This window comes from Dryobates pubescens, chromosome 3, assembly GCF_014839835.1.
Source record: "Dryobates pubescens isolate bDryPub1 chromosome 3, bDryPub1.pri, whole genome shotgun sequence".
NCBI classification, from domain to species: Eukaryota; Metazoa; Chordata; class Aves; order Piciformes; family Picidae; genus Dryobates; species Dryobates pubescens.
This window is the reverse complement of record NC_071614.1, coordinates 35,001,006-35,017,565: the sequence shown is the minus strand read 5'-3', so window position 1 is coordinate 35,017,565 and position 16,560 is coordinate 35,001,006. Positions and strand designations below refer to the sequence as shown.

General features: G+C 45.4%; 1 protein-coding gene across 2 annotated transcripts in view; it reads left to right on the top strand.

The window, feature by feature from the left end:
- Positions 1–15,002: 15,002 nt before the first annotated feature.
- The window catches only part of LRRC1 (leucine rich repeat containing 1), a 74,203-nt gene continuing 72,645 nt past the window's right edge, over positions 15,003–16,560 (top strand). Inside the window, exon 1 of one of the 2 annotated variants that reach the window (XM_054179946.1) lies at positions 15,003–15,538. In XM_054179946.1, coding sequence (XP_054035921.1) covers positions 15,380–15,538 — 159 coding nt within the window. In that variant the 5' untranslated portion in view covers positions 15,003–15,379. Of the gene's footprint in view, positions 15,539–16,238; positions 16,350–16,560 lie in introns of those variants that run through there. The other variant, XM_054179947.1, reaches the window with a different exon arrangement.

Sequence of the window (16,560 nt, the reverse complement as noted above, 5' to 3'; positions counted from 1 at the left end):
GATGTCCTCATTTTCAAAGGTCCACAAAGGTTGATCAGCTGGCAAGCCACGTTGTTGATAGTTTGCAGAACATTGCATAAAAGTATTCTGTGTGTATTCTGTATTGCCAAACTCCAAGCTTACCACCCATAGAGGAATGGAATCAGTTTAATTTCTCAAGGTAATTAAACTCCTACTGGATGCAGAACATGTATTTCATCTGCTTCTTTATCTATTTTTGATGACTTGGCTGTAATTTATGTAACAGCTTGTTTTGCAGGACTCTTGCATTCCTAAACAGTAAGAAGTTCACTATGGTTTTCCAGTGCCACAGTCACAGGAGTTTATTGCAGTTTTCACTATAGATTCTGTCTGCAACTTGATTTTTCCAATTTTCTACAAGTTCCTAAGAGCACATCCCTCTGTTCACAGGAGGTCTGATCTGATCCAATACTTTGTCAGTGATAGGTACACTTGTCAGTGATGTAGCTACACTAGCCCAGAGAGCTTCGCTTGGCTTTTTCTCAGCGGCCCACTTTCTCCTGCATCTCCTGAGCCATCACCACCTACCCTTCTTTTGCTGCAGACTCCCCTGCCTGCACCCCCATGGAGGGTATTTCTCAGCCTGAGCCTCACCTGCAACTAAAGCTCTCATCCAGCCTCCCTGTTCTTGCAGCTCTCATGGCATCAGCCACATTGCCAAACATTCCTATCTTCTGATTGTGATTTGACATTGCTTGTCAGACACTCTCCAACAAAAATCTGAGCTGGCAGAAAGATTGGCAAAGGGCTGTCTGTAGTCACACGTGCTTTTCATGTTTGTTCATGAAAGGTGGAAAACATGTTCATGAAAATCTGCATTGCTTTTTCCTGCCTGAAGTTTCAATTGGGGAAAAAAAAAAAAAAAAAGCCTATTTCTCTTAGCTTTCTGCCTTTTAATTTCTCTAATTTAAACTTCTGCTAAACCATGTTGTCTTTCCAACAACGGGGCAGCTGGGGCTCTGTAATTTCTGTTTGACCTCTGGCAAAACTTGCATTCATTATTTCAAACTCAGTAGAAAAATTAAGGCTAAACTTCTTTCCTTCTCATAAAGGAAACTTGCCTTCTGGTATAGATGGGCATACTTACCCTAGATACATGCACTTCATGTTCCAGCATGGTAGCTTCATTCCTACCACACTCATGCATGAGGCATATCTCCAGTAGCAATCAGCTTCTGAAGATGCTGAATTCTCCTACAGTAACTGGGCCCAGGTATGCATTTATCTACCTGCTGACTTCTCTTTTCAGTGGTTCAGCATTGGATGAGTACTTCAGAAAGTGATGAGCATGTTATCTTTTCACACACAGCTCTGCAGGGTTGTTAGATGTGCATGGAAACTTGCTCACCCCCTATGCATCCCATCGTGCCAGCTGTGGAAGGGGAAGCGTGCCCAGAGCTGCCCAGGTGGACAGAAAGTTTGGTGCTGCTGATAGCACTCTTGAGTCCTGGGATTTCTCAGTAACCATGCTGGTTTCCAGACTCAGAAATAAACCCAACACTTAAGTGAGTGTGGGAAAAAAATTGGTAGGTGGAGGACAGAGAGAAAACCGTTATGGCAGAACTAGATGACACAATACTTGTCACAACATTGATAACTTAACCCTAAGTATCTGCTGGTGTTTCTTTAACAGAGAAAGCAGCAGTGTGGTCAGAGCAGACAGCTTTGCAGCAGACCAGCTTGAGAAGTGGTTGTGTGTTGTGGGACTTCTCTCATCCTGAAAAGGCAGCCACGGTTAAGCAGCCCAAAAGCTGGCCATGGTTCACTGGAGGTTCACTGTCTCAACTCCTGGTATGAGAATAACTGGGCTAGGGGAGCAAATTAAATATCATCTCTCGGTTCTAGAAACTGTGATAGTGCTGTAAAATTTGCTTGCCTTAGGCTAGTGACACTGATGATGACACTAAATTACTTTCTCTCAGAAAATTCATCTTCTGAACAGCTTAAGAACTGGTGACAGCCTGCAATCTGCTCAGCCTTTGCTCACTTGGAGAAGAAGATATATTGATCCTTTTCTAGCATTCTGAAGGACATTATGGGCCACGGTAACACTAGTGGCAAATATGGGTGAAGCAAAAATGGGGTTGGAGTCCAATATCTATGTTCTAAGTCTAGCAAATGTGAGGCCCATCTACAAGAAGGGCTGGAATAAGGATCCTGGGAACTACAGGCTTGTCAATCTGACCTTGGTGTCAGTGAAGGTTATGGAGCAGATCCTCTTTAGTGCTGTCATACAGCATGTGCAAGACAACCAAGTGATCGAGCCCAGTCAGCATGGGTTCATGAAGGGCAGATCCTGCTTAACTAATCCAATCTCCTGTGCCAAGGTGACCCACTTAGAGAAAGGTTGTGGATGTTGTCCACTCGGACTTTAGTAAAGCTTTTGACACTGTTTTCCACATCATTCTCCTGGAGAAACTGGCTGCTGATGGCTTAGATGGACATACATTTCACTGGCTGAAAAACTGTCTGGGTGGCTGGGCCCAAAGAGTGATGGTGAACAGAAGCAAATTCACTTGGCAGATGGTCACAGGGCTAATTTCTATTTAATATCTTTATAAATTACTTGGATGAGAGGATAGAGTTCAGCCTCAGTATGATTTTGGAGGAATTTACCTACTCTTTTTTCTTACAACTTTTGAAGAGCTCTTTGCACAATGTGGGATGTTGCTCTTAGTCATTGCAAAACTGGAGAAAAGAAATTAAAGCTTTTGCAGGCAGAAACCCCTCAATTTACAGAAAACACAGGATTTTCTTCTATACAAAAGCCCAGATACAGCTCAATAATTGAGCTATGTTCATTTACAGATACATCAACATTCACGTAGGGTGTGAAACCTTATCCCTGTGTGCACATTTTCATGAGGCAGCTTGTACTCAAGCTGCCTGCAAATATATTTGCTTATCAAGTGGGGAGCACTTAGTCCCTTCTAGGAATGAAACAGGGCCATCTTCTTCTGCTGGATGCCAAGAGGAGGACTGACAACACATGGAAGCTATTGAACTGACACACAGCTTGGTAGAGAAGTGCAGAGTTCTTTAAAGCTCAGGCTACAGCTAGGATTTACCTCTTGAGAAATAGCAGCAGTCCTCAAAGTATGTAGCTTGCATGGGCAACAAATCTGGCTCAAAATAAGCAGCACAGATGCAGCCTGTAAGGCTGAACTCAAAATAAACCTTTTTTTTTGTTGTTGTTGTTTTTGTTTTAAAGCTGAGATGCTATAATAAGGGTCAGGGCTGAGGAAACATATTGTGACTCTCCTGTTGGGTGCTCCATGTCCCATATCACTGACTGTGCGGTTACACCAGGCTACAGGTCACATGCCTTTGCTCCCTATATAGAGAAAAATTCCTGCTATGTTAACGACATTCTGCAAGGAATTTTGTTTTTGCTTCAGCTGGTTAATGAACCGGCATCTTGCCCTGGCCAGTGTTTACAGGGAGCACATTGCAAGGGCTCCTCTGCTCTAGTGCTGGGCTAGTGAGGCAGCGCAGCAATGCAGGTTATCCTGTGAGCTGGAGCACATCTCGGCTGCAGAATCCTGCTGGAACCCCACCATGGGGAAGGGCTCTGGGGTGTGCCCAGGGTATCACCTCCTGCTGGAAACCCAGTTCTGGAGAGTAGCAGCCTCCACTGCCACCAGCAGACCTAGGTTGCACCCTTCCCCAGGAAGGAACTGCTGGTGTCCACATTGGAGTCCAGCTCTTGAGGACGCTTTAGCATCTATGCCTCTGGGGAGTGTGTTCCATCCACTACCACCTTCCACCCCGCTCCCTTTCTCTCATTCCCTGAGGGCCCTGTATCTTGTGTACTCCTGCATCGTGCCCAGCTCTTCGTGGCAGCAGCTGCCTTCTCCCTCTTCACCTGTCCCCTGCCCTGGGGCATTCTGCTGTCCTGGGGAGTGGCATGTGAGTAGCATCATGGCACAGACTGAGTCCCCAAAGGCTCTGGGGAATTTTACCTGTTAAATATTAGCTTTGTTAAGTGCACATGCTGCTGAGCCTAGGTGAACTGATTTTAAAAATTTTTTTCAGAGGAATTTCAGACAACTTTCATGTCTCTGACAGCAAAAAGCACACTGGTGGCAGGAGTCTAAGCTCTCTGCTCATTGGCCCTTTCCTTTTTTTATTCCCCTGTAGTTCTCCCCTGACCCCCCACCCCAACCAAATGATCACAGTAGCAAAATTACTGTGCATCTTTTCAAGGTAAGTTATAGCAAACCTTCTGGTGTGTTCTTATTACCAGCTAATGTTTTTTAGCTGAAACTTCCTTAAAAGTACCTGAGTCTGACTCAGACACATAAGGCAGAAAAGATTATCTCGACAGTTGAAGTCTGTGGAAGTTGCAAGCAAGTAGAAACTAGATCTTACAAAAGGAAGTGCTGGGCCAGCTAGCGATGGAGATTATCAGCTATTCCCATCACTCCTGACGACAGAAGGAGAAAGGGTGCCCTTCTGCATCCTAGGGAGGTTTCCAAACCTAAAGAAAGGAGCTTTGTTTTCAGTCAAGAGGGATTTCATCTGAGGAAGGTTAGCAGGGAAATGGACAAAGATAGGAAACCTGCAGCAGCTGGACATTTTGTGCAAGAGGAGAAACTGCCTGCTTGGTGCTTACAGTGTGAAAAGCCCAGAATTATTTTTGGCTTAATTTATAGCTGTTGTGTCCTCTCACTGTTCCCTCTTTTCTGTTTGAAGCCCTGAGGTTAATTCAGACTATAACATTGAGCTTTCCACCATCCAGAAATAAACCATGATTTCACATGAGACCACAAGATGGATAGGGAGAAAAAGGAAGACCAAAATCAAGGAAAAGCTGCACCATCCATCCACATCTGTGTTAGTCCAAACATCTATATTCTGTGATCAGATTTCTGCTGAGATTTCACTGGAGGGCAGCTGACCTTCCTGCCAGGAAGAGATTATTTGCCACAGGATGGGCATGGCTGTGTTGGAAAGTTTGGGGATTAGTAATATATAGAAAAGAGGGCTTCATGTGAGCTTAAAATTTCTGTGGGGAACCTCACATCCCAGCAGCATTTTAATGCAGGGACAACCCCATCTGTATGGCTCCTAAACCTGAAAAAAAATTATGTTTCTGAATGGCCTAAACAAAGCAAGTCCATGACAAGGAGGGGGATTTCAGAGGGATGAGAAAGTTAAATCTGTGCCATGTGCTGAGAGCCTGGTGCTGTGCTCAGTAAGGCAGTATGGATGCGTAGGCTGCAAAATGACAAGCTGTTTCTTGCCAACTAAGTGGCTGCAATGATCACACTGAAGCAGACTGGGTTTCCCTTTCACCCTATGTCTGGATGAAGCACTAAAAACTGGAAATAGAAATGCAGAATGAAAAACTTGAATAAAATGGCCAGGCTCAAGATCTGTGTTATCATGCTGGCTGAAGAAATACTGGACATTTTGTAATGAGACCTAAGCAGTATCCGTGGCAGATGATGACGCTTCCATGAGAGGATTACCCCCAATGCACACGACCAGATATTGCATCACTGGTGTCAGCTAGAAGTAGCTAACTAACTGTCCACAAGAATCACCAGATTCTTTTCTGGTCTACACATTTTTAAGTGTGTTCAGTCATCTCAAATCATAATGAATTTAATCTAAGTACTTTCTTCAAATACAAAACATTCTTAAATGAGCACTTTGGTACCTGGTGAAACCTCTTTTTCATATGACAACCAAAGATAGGATAGAATAGTTCAGCTGGAAGCAACATGCAACAATCACCTACTTCAGCTGCTCCAGCCCATCTTGCTCCAAGCCATGTTTTGCTTTCCATTTACTCTTTCTGTTGGTTTGCAGAGGTTCTGAGGTGCCTGCATGAACTTCTCAGTTCACCACAGTGTATCTGTTTAGCAAATGTTTACTTGATCTAAATTCTTTTGAAAACCACCATTTGTGATAACTGTGGCACAGGCTTTATAGAGCTGGGTAGCTAATCAATAAATGCTGCAACCTGGACACACAAGCTCTGGCATTTTGTTACCAACAGTATAGACAGTTGTTTTTATATTTATTTTTTAATGTTAGCTGGGTTTTTTGGTTTGGTTTGTGTTTGTTTTGTTGTGGTGGTGGTTTTGTTTGTTTGTTTGTTTTATAAGTAGAAGATTGAGTTGCTGTATTTATTTCCTAAACTGGTCGTTTACAGAATCACAGAATCACTAAGGTTGGAAGAGACCTCAAAGATCATCAAGTCCAACCTGTCACCACAGACCTCATGACTAAACCATGGCACCAAGTGCTATGTTCAATTCCCTCTTGAATGCCTCTAGGGACGGTGACTCCAACACCTCCCTGGGCAGCCCATTCCAATGACCAATCATTTTCTGTGAAGAATTTCTTCCTAACATCCAGCCTCAACCTCCCCTGGTGCAGCTTGAGACTGTGTTCTCTTGTTCTGGTGCTGGTTGCCTGAGAGAAGAGACCAACCGCCTCTTGGCGACAACCACCCTTCAGGTAGTTGTAGAGAGCAATAAGGTCTCCCCTGAGCCTCCTCTTCTCCAGGCTAAACAATCCCAGCTCCCTCAGCCTCTCCTCATAGGGCTTGTGCTCAAGGCCTCTCACCAGCCTCGTTGCCCTTCTCTGGACATGTTCAAGAGTCTCAATGTCCTTCTTAAACTGAGAGGCCCAGAACCAGACACAGCACTCAAGGTGTGACCTAGCCAGTGCAGAGTACAGGGGCACAATGACCTCCCTGCTCCTGCTGGCCACACTATTCTTGATGCAGGCCAGGATGCCATTGGCCTTCTTGGCCACCTGGGTACACTGCTGGCCCATGTTTAGACAGCTGTCAATCAGCACCCCCAGGTCCCTTTCAGTCCTCAGCAGAGCACCTCTTGGGAATGGTATTTAATTCTGAAGACAGCTGTGCTTCTCATTGAACGGTTACACCGTACCTGGTAACTTATTTGAGGGCAACAAAGCTGGTGAAGGTCCTGGAGAATAAATCTTATGAAGAGCGACTGAAGGAGCTGGGGCTGTTTAATTTGAAAAAGAGGAGGCTGAGGGGAGACCTCATTGCTGTCTATGACTACCTGAAAGGACATTGTGGAGAGGCTGGTGCTGGTCTCTTCTCACAGGTAATCAGTGATAGAACAAGAGGGAATGTCCTCAAGCTGCTATTGGGTAGGTTTAGACTGGACATTAGGAAAAAAAAATTTCATGGAAAGAGTGGTCAGGCATTGGAATGTGCTGCCCAGGGAGGTGGTTGAGTCACCAACCCTGGATGTGTTTAAAGGGCATTTGGATGTGGTGCTTGGGGATATGGTTTAAGGGTGAACTTTGCAGAGTAAGGTAATCAGCTGGACTTGATGATCTCAAAGGTCTTTTCCAACCTGAATGCTTCTGTGATTCTTTGATTTGACTCAAACATCTGCTTTTAATGTAATTTGTTATTGTGATACAAAGGCAGAAAAACAAATTTACTATTTTGCCTGGTGCAGCTGCTTGCTACAATTTTTCATTTGGCATTCCAAAGAAATTCCACTTATATTTCATTTATCCTGAGACTGATCCTTTAAATAAGCAACTTTCACAATTCATCAGTTCCTCTTGCTCTGAGGAGAAATGTCAGAAATTTCCTAATTCTTTTTCCTGAATTAATGACACTTTTCTATGGTAAAAACTGAAGAAGTACAACTATGTAATTGACATGCATTATATTATCTAAATAACTGTTACAGGAAATCAGTGAAGAGTAGAGGCAACATTAAACTTGAATTTATTAATACCAAACATGGAATTGAATGTGAATTGTAGGTAAGACCACATTTGACTACTCCAAGGGCATTAAACTTCCCTTACAACTGAGAGGAAGAAGAAAATTAGGAACCACATGACAAAAAAAAAAAAGTAAATATTGGGGGGAGGAAATTCTGAGCCAGTCAAAATATTTTTAATTGCTCTCAAGTTTACAGCAGTGATAGCTACTTCTGCCTCTCATCAGTAGAAGAGTCCCTGGGTACACCAGTCATTATGGGAAATGGTGATACATAAGGATGCTCATATTTCTGGCATGCAGTGATGCTCCCATTTGCTGCCTTAGCAGTGGACCAACCCTGTGCCGGCTCAGCTTTCCCAGCAGAGACAGTGTCTCCTCCTGATCCTCACAATGCTGAATTCAGCCTGGCTTGGAGGCCCCTGGAAGCTGGGAGTCTCTCATCATTCAGAGAAGGAAGACCATGAAATGGCATGAAATGAAGGTGCAGTTTAATACCTACCAAAATCCCCAGGCAGGGCTGACAGAGAGGGTGACCTACCTCATGCTGGTATCTGCCATTTCATTTCAAGCACCAAACTACATGTGGTAAGTAGTATTTAGCTACATCATGATGCTGATTAGAAAAAATAAACACAAACTTGACATAGTGTCTCTACTTGTTCACAGTAGTTGGAGAGGTTGTATCTGATTATAATGGACCAGCCAAAAATGGCAAAAACCTGAAAAAATGGTTGGGGGTCAGAATCTATCGATCAGCTGTTACAGCCAGCCCAGACAGTGGGAGAGGGGAAAAAAACCCAAAGGTAACCCGCCTATCCTGACCACCAGAATATCTCTTCTCTTTACATGTTTTTTCACATGTTCTCTTTACATTCTCTTTACATGTTTTTCTGCCCAGAGAAGATGAGGGGGTTTCAGCCCGTGGAAGCTGATGTGAAATAAGAAACCATTGGACACAATGCAACCACATATTATTGGCCACTCCTTCCAAACCAAACTAAAGCAAATAGGATTAAAACAGAGTAATACCTCATGTGATCACAGCTCATTGTGTTCAAATAAAAGCTGACGTTATTGTGAGCAATTTGTTTGAGGGTGGGGGTGGAGAGGAGAAGAGATGCTACAGCTTTTGCTCACAATGATTGCTATTTATAATGCTGTAAAACCACAGTGAATGTGTTAAATTCACTGCCAGCAGCATGTGCTGATTCAGCTTGGTATCATGGCTATAATACTTTGTTGCATCTCATAGGTGTGCTTTTATACTAAGTGTAATTCTGTATCAATTATTTCAGACTTACTAAAACTTTGTAAATGTAGCACTCAGGATGGTGTAGCCATAATTTGTAACTGTATTTGTAGCTCTGTGATCAATATGGGAACATTTTGTAGTCATGTCTACCTGCTGCTTGTACAACCCCCTTCTAAACAATTTAAATAGAACCTGAAGAGTGAATGCAACTGGAGTCGTCATCCAGCAGAACTGAGAACACAGAAGTATGGCAGTGCTAATTACCTCTAGCACCCTGCCAGGCCTGGCTCTCAGCAGCTCTGCAGGCTGTAGTATGGTTCCTGCGGGTTCCGCAGCGTTCCCATTTAAGTTGATCGGCGGGGGTGGGTAACTGCTCTTCCAGTAGCAATTGAGCACTGGTTGGATTGCTGTTCCCAAGACTGCGGTGCTTGGGTCTTCCTCTCTTCACGCTCTTCTGTTTTGCCCCAGCTTCTCTGTGCTCTATAACTGCATCTCTTTCTCTCTAATGAGGCTCAGGAAATCTGACTGGGAGAGGGAAGTCCCAAATGCAGAAGTTTCAGGAACTTGGTCTGCTTTATTTTTATTATTATTTATTGTGTTTTTTCCCCTTAGGGTTAAGTGGGTTTTGAACTGTGAGATTTATGAACTACTTAAACTATGCTGATGAAAAAATCTATTTCCTTCCATTCTCTTTTTTTTCTCTTTCTACCCTGACCTGCAGAAAAGATCTCACAGCCCTTTAAAACATACATTTACTTTTACTTTACTCTTAACATACAATTACTTTCCCCTTCATCAACCCCACAAGGTGCTTTACTGTTAAGTTCTGATTATTCTGAATATTAGTGCTTGCTTTGTAGCAGCACTAACCTCCTCTGCCCTCAACCAAACCCATGGATGTCCTTGCTTTAGGGCTTTTAAAAAGAATCTCAACTTAAAATTTGGTGGTGTTTGGCTGAATTCCTTTTGACAAGCCAGGAAGCAATTCTGTCTGAGCTGTGCAGAGGAGAGAGAGCTGCAGCATGACCTTGCTGTTGTTTCTTTCAAACAATAACTTCCAGGAATACTCCTGAAATCACTCAAGGCTTATCTATATCAGACATTTAATTGTCTGAATTCCTTAAAAGTTTGATGTTGTGGGGTTTTTTGGTTTGTTTGTTGGTTTGGTTTGATTTGGGTGGGGGCAGGATGATTGTATCTGGAAAGAAAAACTGAGATTTTGAGCACTGAAATGTTTGGTTATGTACCCTAACCAGACTAGTGGTGATTGAGAGATGGCTGTTTGTTTGGCAGACTATAACACATTACATTTTGGTCACAAGCTGTCTCCCAAATTCCAACTATTATGTGACTGTGTACATAACTGGGTTTCCTGCTGTCATTCCTAACAGAGAGCCCTAGAAGCACTGCAGGACCATTCCTTCCATGCAACACATGCTCACTGGCAATCCCATGCAGGACAGACTGTGCTTCTCCTGTTGTGTACGTGCTGCACTATTGATATGTATCTTTACACTGTTCAATGAGAACAACAGTGATTGCCATAAAACCTGCTGTGAGTTGCCAGATCACAATGTGAGAGCAGACTTCATCTGTTCCCATCTGAGGCAGAGTTGGTCACAGTCTGATCTTGTTCACCCAAGGCTGAGGAAAATGGCCTGCTAGAAAAGCACAAAGCTGCTCCCCACATTCCTTCATTTCTCTTGCAAAAGAGGTAGTGGCATTGCCTCTCTTACAGATTTCATACAGCTCCTGGAATTAGAAATAATAGTAGGTTGTCATAAGTAACTAAAATTCAGTCAACTGATATATAAAAGTACTAAGTTACTTCTATAAGTACTAAAATGAGGAAACAAAAAAAAGAAAAGTAGAAATGGAGAGATTTAAATAACAAAGCTAAAAAAAAAAAATTAAAGAGAGAGAGAAGAACAAAGATCAAACAGCCCAAATGATTATCAATCATCAATTTGGAACCAGGTGATCCCCTGCAGAACTGGGAGAGCAAAGGACATTATTTCCTTCTGTACATGAGCCACACCTTGGCTTGCCATGGAAATGTGCAACACAGCAGGACTGCTGCTATTGGAGGGCAATCCTCCTCCTCCATCTGGGGATATTGTCCTAAGTTAGGTATACGTTAGTACAAACTCTGGCAATTTGCTGTCCTCTGCTTGCTCACAACTTCTCCTGCATGCCTGGTTATAGATTCTAGTTATTCCATTGTATTACAATTCTTCTTTTCCCACCTCTTTTCAAAGACTTCTCCCATGAAAACTTGCCCCTGGTATGAGGCCACTGTTTTGGCCACACAGGATGCAGAACTGGTCTTTCCTTGCTTTAGGGAAGGTTTTTTTATTGCTGCTATTTCTTTGCATAGTAGAACAATAGAGACTAGTAACTCATTAAACTGGCCAAAGCAGAACAGGATTACCTGCAGGAAGATCCTTTTTGCTGTGAGAATACTATTTCCTCAACAAAGGTGATAGTTAGCCTTTTGGCCTCCTTGATGTATTTTCCCATACCCTAGCCTCAGGTATCTTCAGGTCTGCAATGGACCAGGGACACTATCAGGGCCACTAGCACTGATTTGATGTCTTAAGCTCCCAAGGATTTTATCAAAGACCATAAGACAGTAGCTGTCAATCTCAGAGAAGGGGAAGAGTCTCTTTATTCTCACACTGTCAGCTGGTGAAGGCAGATCTCATAAGTATTAAGCTCTTTTGCCATCATGCTGTTCCCTGGACTCCCTGACACTCATGAGAAGCATGCAAATAGTTTGCCTCATCCTTCATTAAAGCACACAGACTCACCCAATATTCACTGTCAGCCTCCTGTTACTGTCTAGACTTGTCACAATGAGACCTAGTCATGCGACATATGACAGCATCTGCAGAAGTGACACCTCATGCAAAACTTCATGTCCACGTCATGCAAGAAAGGCTCAAATTGTTTACAAGCCACTGAGATGGATCTGTATGATGGGATCTGAAGCCCTCTTTGTCTGGAGGGTGTGTTGGGCATTTATCCAAAATGACACAGAAGGCAGTGGGACAGAGAGCACCACAAGCTGGCATGAAATCCCTCCCACAGAGGCAACCACTGGAGCTCTTGCCTGGTGTCAGACTAAGCTGTAGGACAATGTGGATATTTCTACCCGAGCAAAAAGTACACAGGAGTGTGACACAGGTGTCACTGAAGTGTCACTCACAAGCCTGTTCTTAAGAGATGGAGCTTAGAAGTCAACCTGTTCATCTTTTTGTTTGGCAATTAAGCAAGCTGCATTGTGCTATGTTTTAAATGCTTTGATGTAACCCCATCTCTACCCCATATAGGACTGCACGCTTTATGCATACTGGGGCGGTCAGCTACAGCTTTCACTTGTTCACCTGCCCTGAGGCATGGTTTCTCTGCAGTCCTGCCTCTCCAGAGGGTTCCCTAGGAATAAACACACCAAGGAGTTGCAGTGATCACTGAATTTAGGCAAGGTTGTATTGGCAGCAGATCTCAGTTGGTCTCTGCTGAGACCATGTTTCTTGTGTCTGGTCCAAGATCTCCTGTGTCAGAGTCTGGGTTGGAGCTGCTATGAGAAACTCGAATTTCTGTGCCTAGGCCCTCTGCTCACCTTCTGAGAGGACCAGCCTCACCAGCAGCTGGAAGAAGTGCATTGGCTGACCACCAGCTGGGACCCACAAAGTGTGACGGAGATGGTCCTACTCATTTCCACCTCTAAGATTTGCTGGCCAGCCTCCTGCATCCCCAACTTTGCCAAACTCTGTGCTCATGTGCAACACATTTATTTGATTTTCTTCTGTCTGGTAGTTATCTAAGCTACTGCCCTGAGGCTGGGAAGGCCTGAGGGCACTGGTGCATGCCCACTTCATATCCAAACACATGCAAATGAACACTCCTTCCATGAGTACTGTAGGACCTCAGGAAGACTTTGCCCCAAAACAGTGTAGATATATTGACAAAACATAATCTCCAAACCCTGTTCAGAGTACCATCAAGTAATGATCTTCCTTTCAAGTGCACGATTAAAAAGATCAATCACAACTAACTTTCTTTCTTTCTTTTTCTTTCTTTCTTTCTTTCTTTCTTTTTCTTTCTTTCTTTCCTTCTCTCTCTCTTTCTCTCTTTCTTTTTCTTTGTTTCTTTCTTTCTCTTTCTTTCTTTCTCTCTTTCTTTCTTTCTTTCTTTCTTTCTTTCTTTCTTTCTTTCTTTCTTTCTTTCTTTCTTTCTTTCTTTCTTTCTTTCTTTCTTTCTTTCTTTCTTTCTTTCTTTCTTTTTTCAAGTATTACAAACAGGTCATACACTTGTAGGAGATGAAAATTATGTTGGAAACCCAGTTATGAACCTGGTGAAATACTGAAACTTTTGCTCAAATATACACTTCTTAATTATGGCATGGTCAGAAGTCAGATAATTTCCTGTGGCTTTCTACAAACCCATTTCAGTTCAGTTGGTATCAGGTCAGTGATATTTACAGTTCTTTCCCCATGGGCTGGAAGATTTCTTTACATACTTTATTTAGACATATTGGGAGGTTCTGCATATTTTGTTTGTAACTACTGGCCTGAAGAAAGAAACCATTGTTTCTGACTTTTTTCTTTTTCTTTTTTTCCCAAGGTACTTAGAATAAAAATGGTCAAATTTGTTGCTTTGTAGGTCAACAAAGAGTAACAGTACTCATGCTCCTAGAATGGCCTTTTTAAACCCCCCAAAACTGGCAGATGACTGCAGTTTCCACAGAAATTAAACAAGTGTAGCTAGAAAGATTGATTAGATGATTTGAGAAAAAACATAAATACATTGCAACTTTGTAAGATTAAATACTGTCAGTACTGTGCAGGGATGGAAGAACAGAAATGACTACAATAAATTTCCCTCTCTCCCCTGTTCCTGGAGCTGCATCTAGTTGTAATTATGCAAGAAATTTGCAACATTTCAAGAAGAGCTCTGATGTTGAGCACTTGTTTTCAAAAGTATTTTATGTCAGTGGGTAGATTACCAAATTCCTATTATGCAACCAGAGAGATGAGAGCCTCTGAGACAGTTTTGTGGCTGGAGCTCAGCACATTGCCCTGCTTGCAGAGGTACAAGAGGAGGCTGCCAGAGCCCAGAGCTGGTAGACACTAGCAGAGGGCTGCCAGCCTGTGTTTACCTTTGCTGACCTTTCTGACCTTATAAAGTGTATTAAAACATATTTTATGTTTTTTCTCCTTTCTTTTTCTTGTTTTTTTTTTTTTTTTTAAAGCCTTGAGTATACAGATTTTTATTTTGTTTTAATAAAACCACAGCAATGTAGGTCTGAGAGGAAAAACATCAGGAACGAGCATGGTACTTAAGAGTTCATTGCAATGCCTTACTCTGCAGCCAGCCTTGAGTTCTAGTGACTGAAAGTGCGGTGTTCAGAGGTTGGATTTGCGCACACTCCAGGAGTCGGGGCTCTTTGCGAGCCTCTCGGGTCTGAAACAGCACATTGCAAACTAGCTAAAATGAGTGACCCAAACCAGTTCACGGCATTCGCAGTCATTCCAAACCGTGTTACGCCGCCTGACCGAAAGCAGACCCTGCATCGCGGCCCGCAGCGATTGCAAACGGCCTGGAGCGACTGCCCGGCAGCTGTGGATACTGCACTCTGGGACCCCTGGCTGCAGTACTCCCCCTGCCCCCGAGGGCTTTACGCTTCCAGCCCGGGGAACCTCGGTGCCGGTACGTCTTTCTCCTTGGCAAAAAGTTGTGCAGCCGCCCGCCTCCGGCTGTCCCGGGGAGAGGCGGCGCCGGCATTGCCAGGCTAGGGAGGAGGGGGTTGCGAGTTGCTGGCCACCTCCCCGCGCAGGCCGGCGGGCCGGGCTCGGGGCCGGGCTCGGGCCCGGGCCCCGGCCCGGGGCTGGGGCGGGGCGGCGAGGCAGGGCCCGGCCCCGCTGATGTCAGCCGGGACGGGGGAGGGGGGGAGAAGGGGAGGGGAAGAAAGTGTGTGGGGGAGAGAGGCCGCCTGTGTTCCGGGTCAGGCGCGGGAATGCGAGGCTGTCGCCAGCAGCAGACCTGCGCCCGGCGCCCCGCGATGCCGCTGCGGGGAGGGCAGCGGTCCGCCGAGGAGCAGTAGGGGAGCGCCCCCCGCCCCACGGCGGCTCCCGCCCATTGTTCTCCCGGGGCCGCCGCGCTCGCCCGGGGCCGCTTCCCGCCGCCTGCCGCGGCGCGCTGGATGCAGGTTACTGCCAGCAGTTCGCCGAGACCCGCGCTGCGCGGCGGCGGAGGGGGGCAGCGGTTCCTGCGGCCAGCGGGGAGGAGGGGGCGGCGGTGAGCGGTGGCACCGCCCGCCCCGCAGCCCCCAGCGGCACGGCCTGCTCCCCCAACCCCCCGGTGGGGCGATGTTCCACTGCATTCCCTTGTGGCGGTGCAACCGCCATGTGGAGTCCATCGACAAACGGCACTGCTCGCTGGCCGCCGTGCCCGAGGAGATCTACCGCTACAGCCGCAGCCTGGAGGAGCTCCTGCTGGATGCCAACCAGCTCCGTGAGCTGCCCAAGGTAAGAGGGGACCGAGAGCGGCTGGTCCCAGCCCAGTCGCCGGCCCGGGGCGGGGGTGTGCAGGTGAGCCGCTTCGGCAGGTGCCCGTGGAGCTCCGGCGCCGGCGGGCTGGGGCGTCGCCGTGGCCGCCCCGGGGCTGTGGTGCGGAGCCGCTGGACGCGCGGTGTGCGGCCGATGGGGCCGGCAGCCGGTCGTGGTAACGCCAGGAGGCAAAAGAAGAGCCGGGGTCCGGAGTTAGCCTTTAGTAGTTCAGAGTAGTTTAATGGTAAATAAGCTCTTACGAGTAAAGCCTGGAGATCACGTCCTACGGGAGAAAGAGTACTGCTCGGAGGGCAGAGGGGTGAGGCCCGGAGTCAGAGGATGAGAATATATGTTGTGGTTAACTCTCACGTCATCAGAATTATGAGAACTTGGAGAGTATTAAACCCTTCCCCTCCCCCACCCCCGCTTTTGATAGATGCTCTCCGTACTGAGAAAACCAGGACCCTCTAGTAGGTAACAGAGTTGCTGTTTCTGCTTTCCGCTCCTGGAAACTTCGTCATGCAAAAGACAAATATGCCTTTTCTTTTTCTTGGTCTAAGTCCCACTCAGATGTCAGCATCTTCTGTGAAACGCGTAGCTGGGTTTTTGTGCATAATAATTTTTTTTAAAAATTATTGTCAAAGGTGAAATCATTCTCAGTTGAGCGTGGTTTTGAGATGTCGAGGTGGTACCTGCCAGCGTGGTTCACCAGCTGGCACTTGCTGCTTTTGCCAGAGGAACCCCATCAGAGGGATGCCAGCGAGGCACTGTTTGACTCTGCAGATACAGAGTGAGTGGGGGGCATGCTTGATTTTAGAGTTGATGAACTAGGGGAGTTTTCCGGTGTTGTCTTTTTAAATTTGGGACATCTCAGGAGCCTTTGCGAGTTGCGATTGGTAGAGTTTGTCACTGGAAAGGAGGAAGTGTGATCTGGCAGCTGCGCCTTAAAAGTGTGTGAATTGTCAGCTTGGAATCCAAGAAACTGAACTCACTATCCAGAG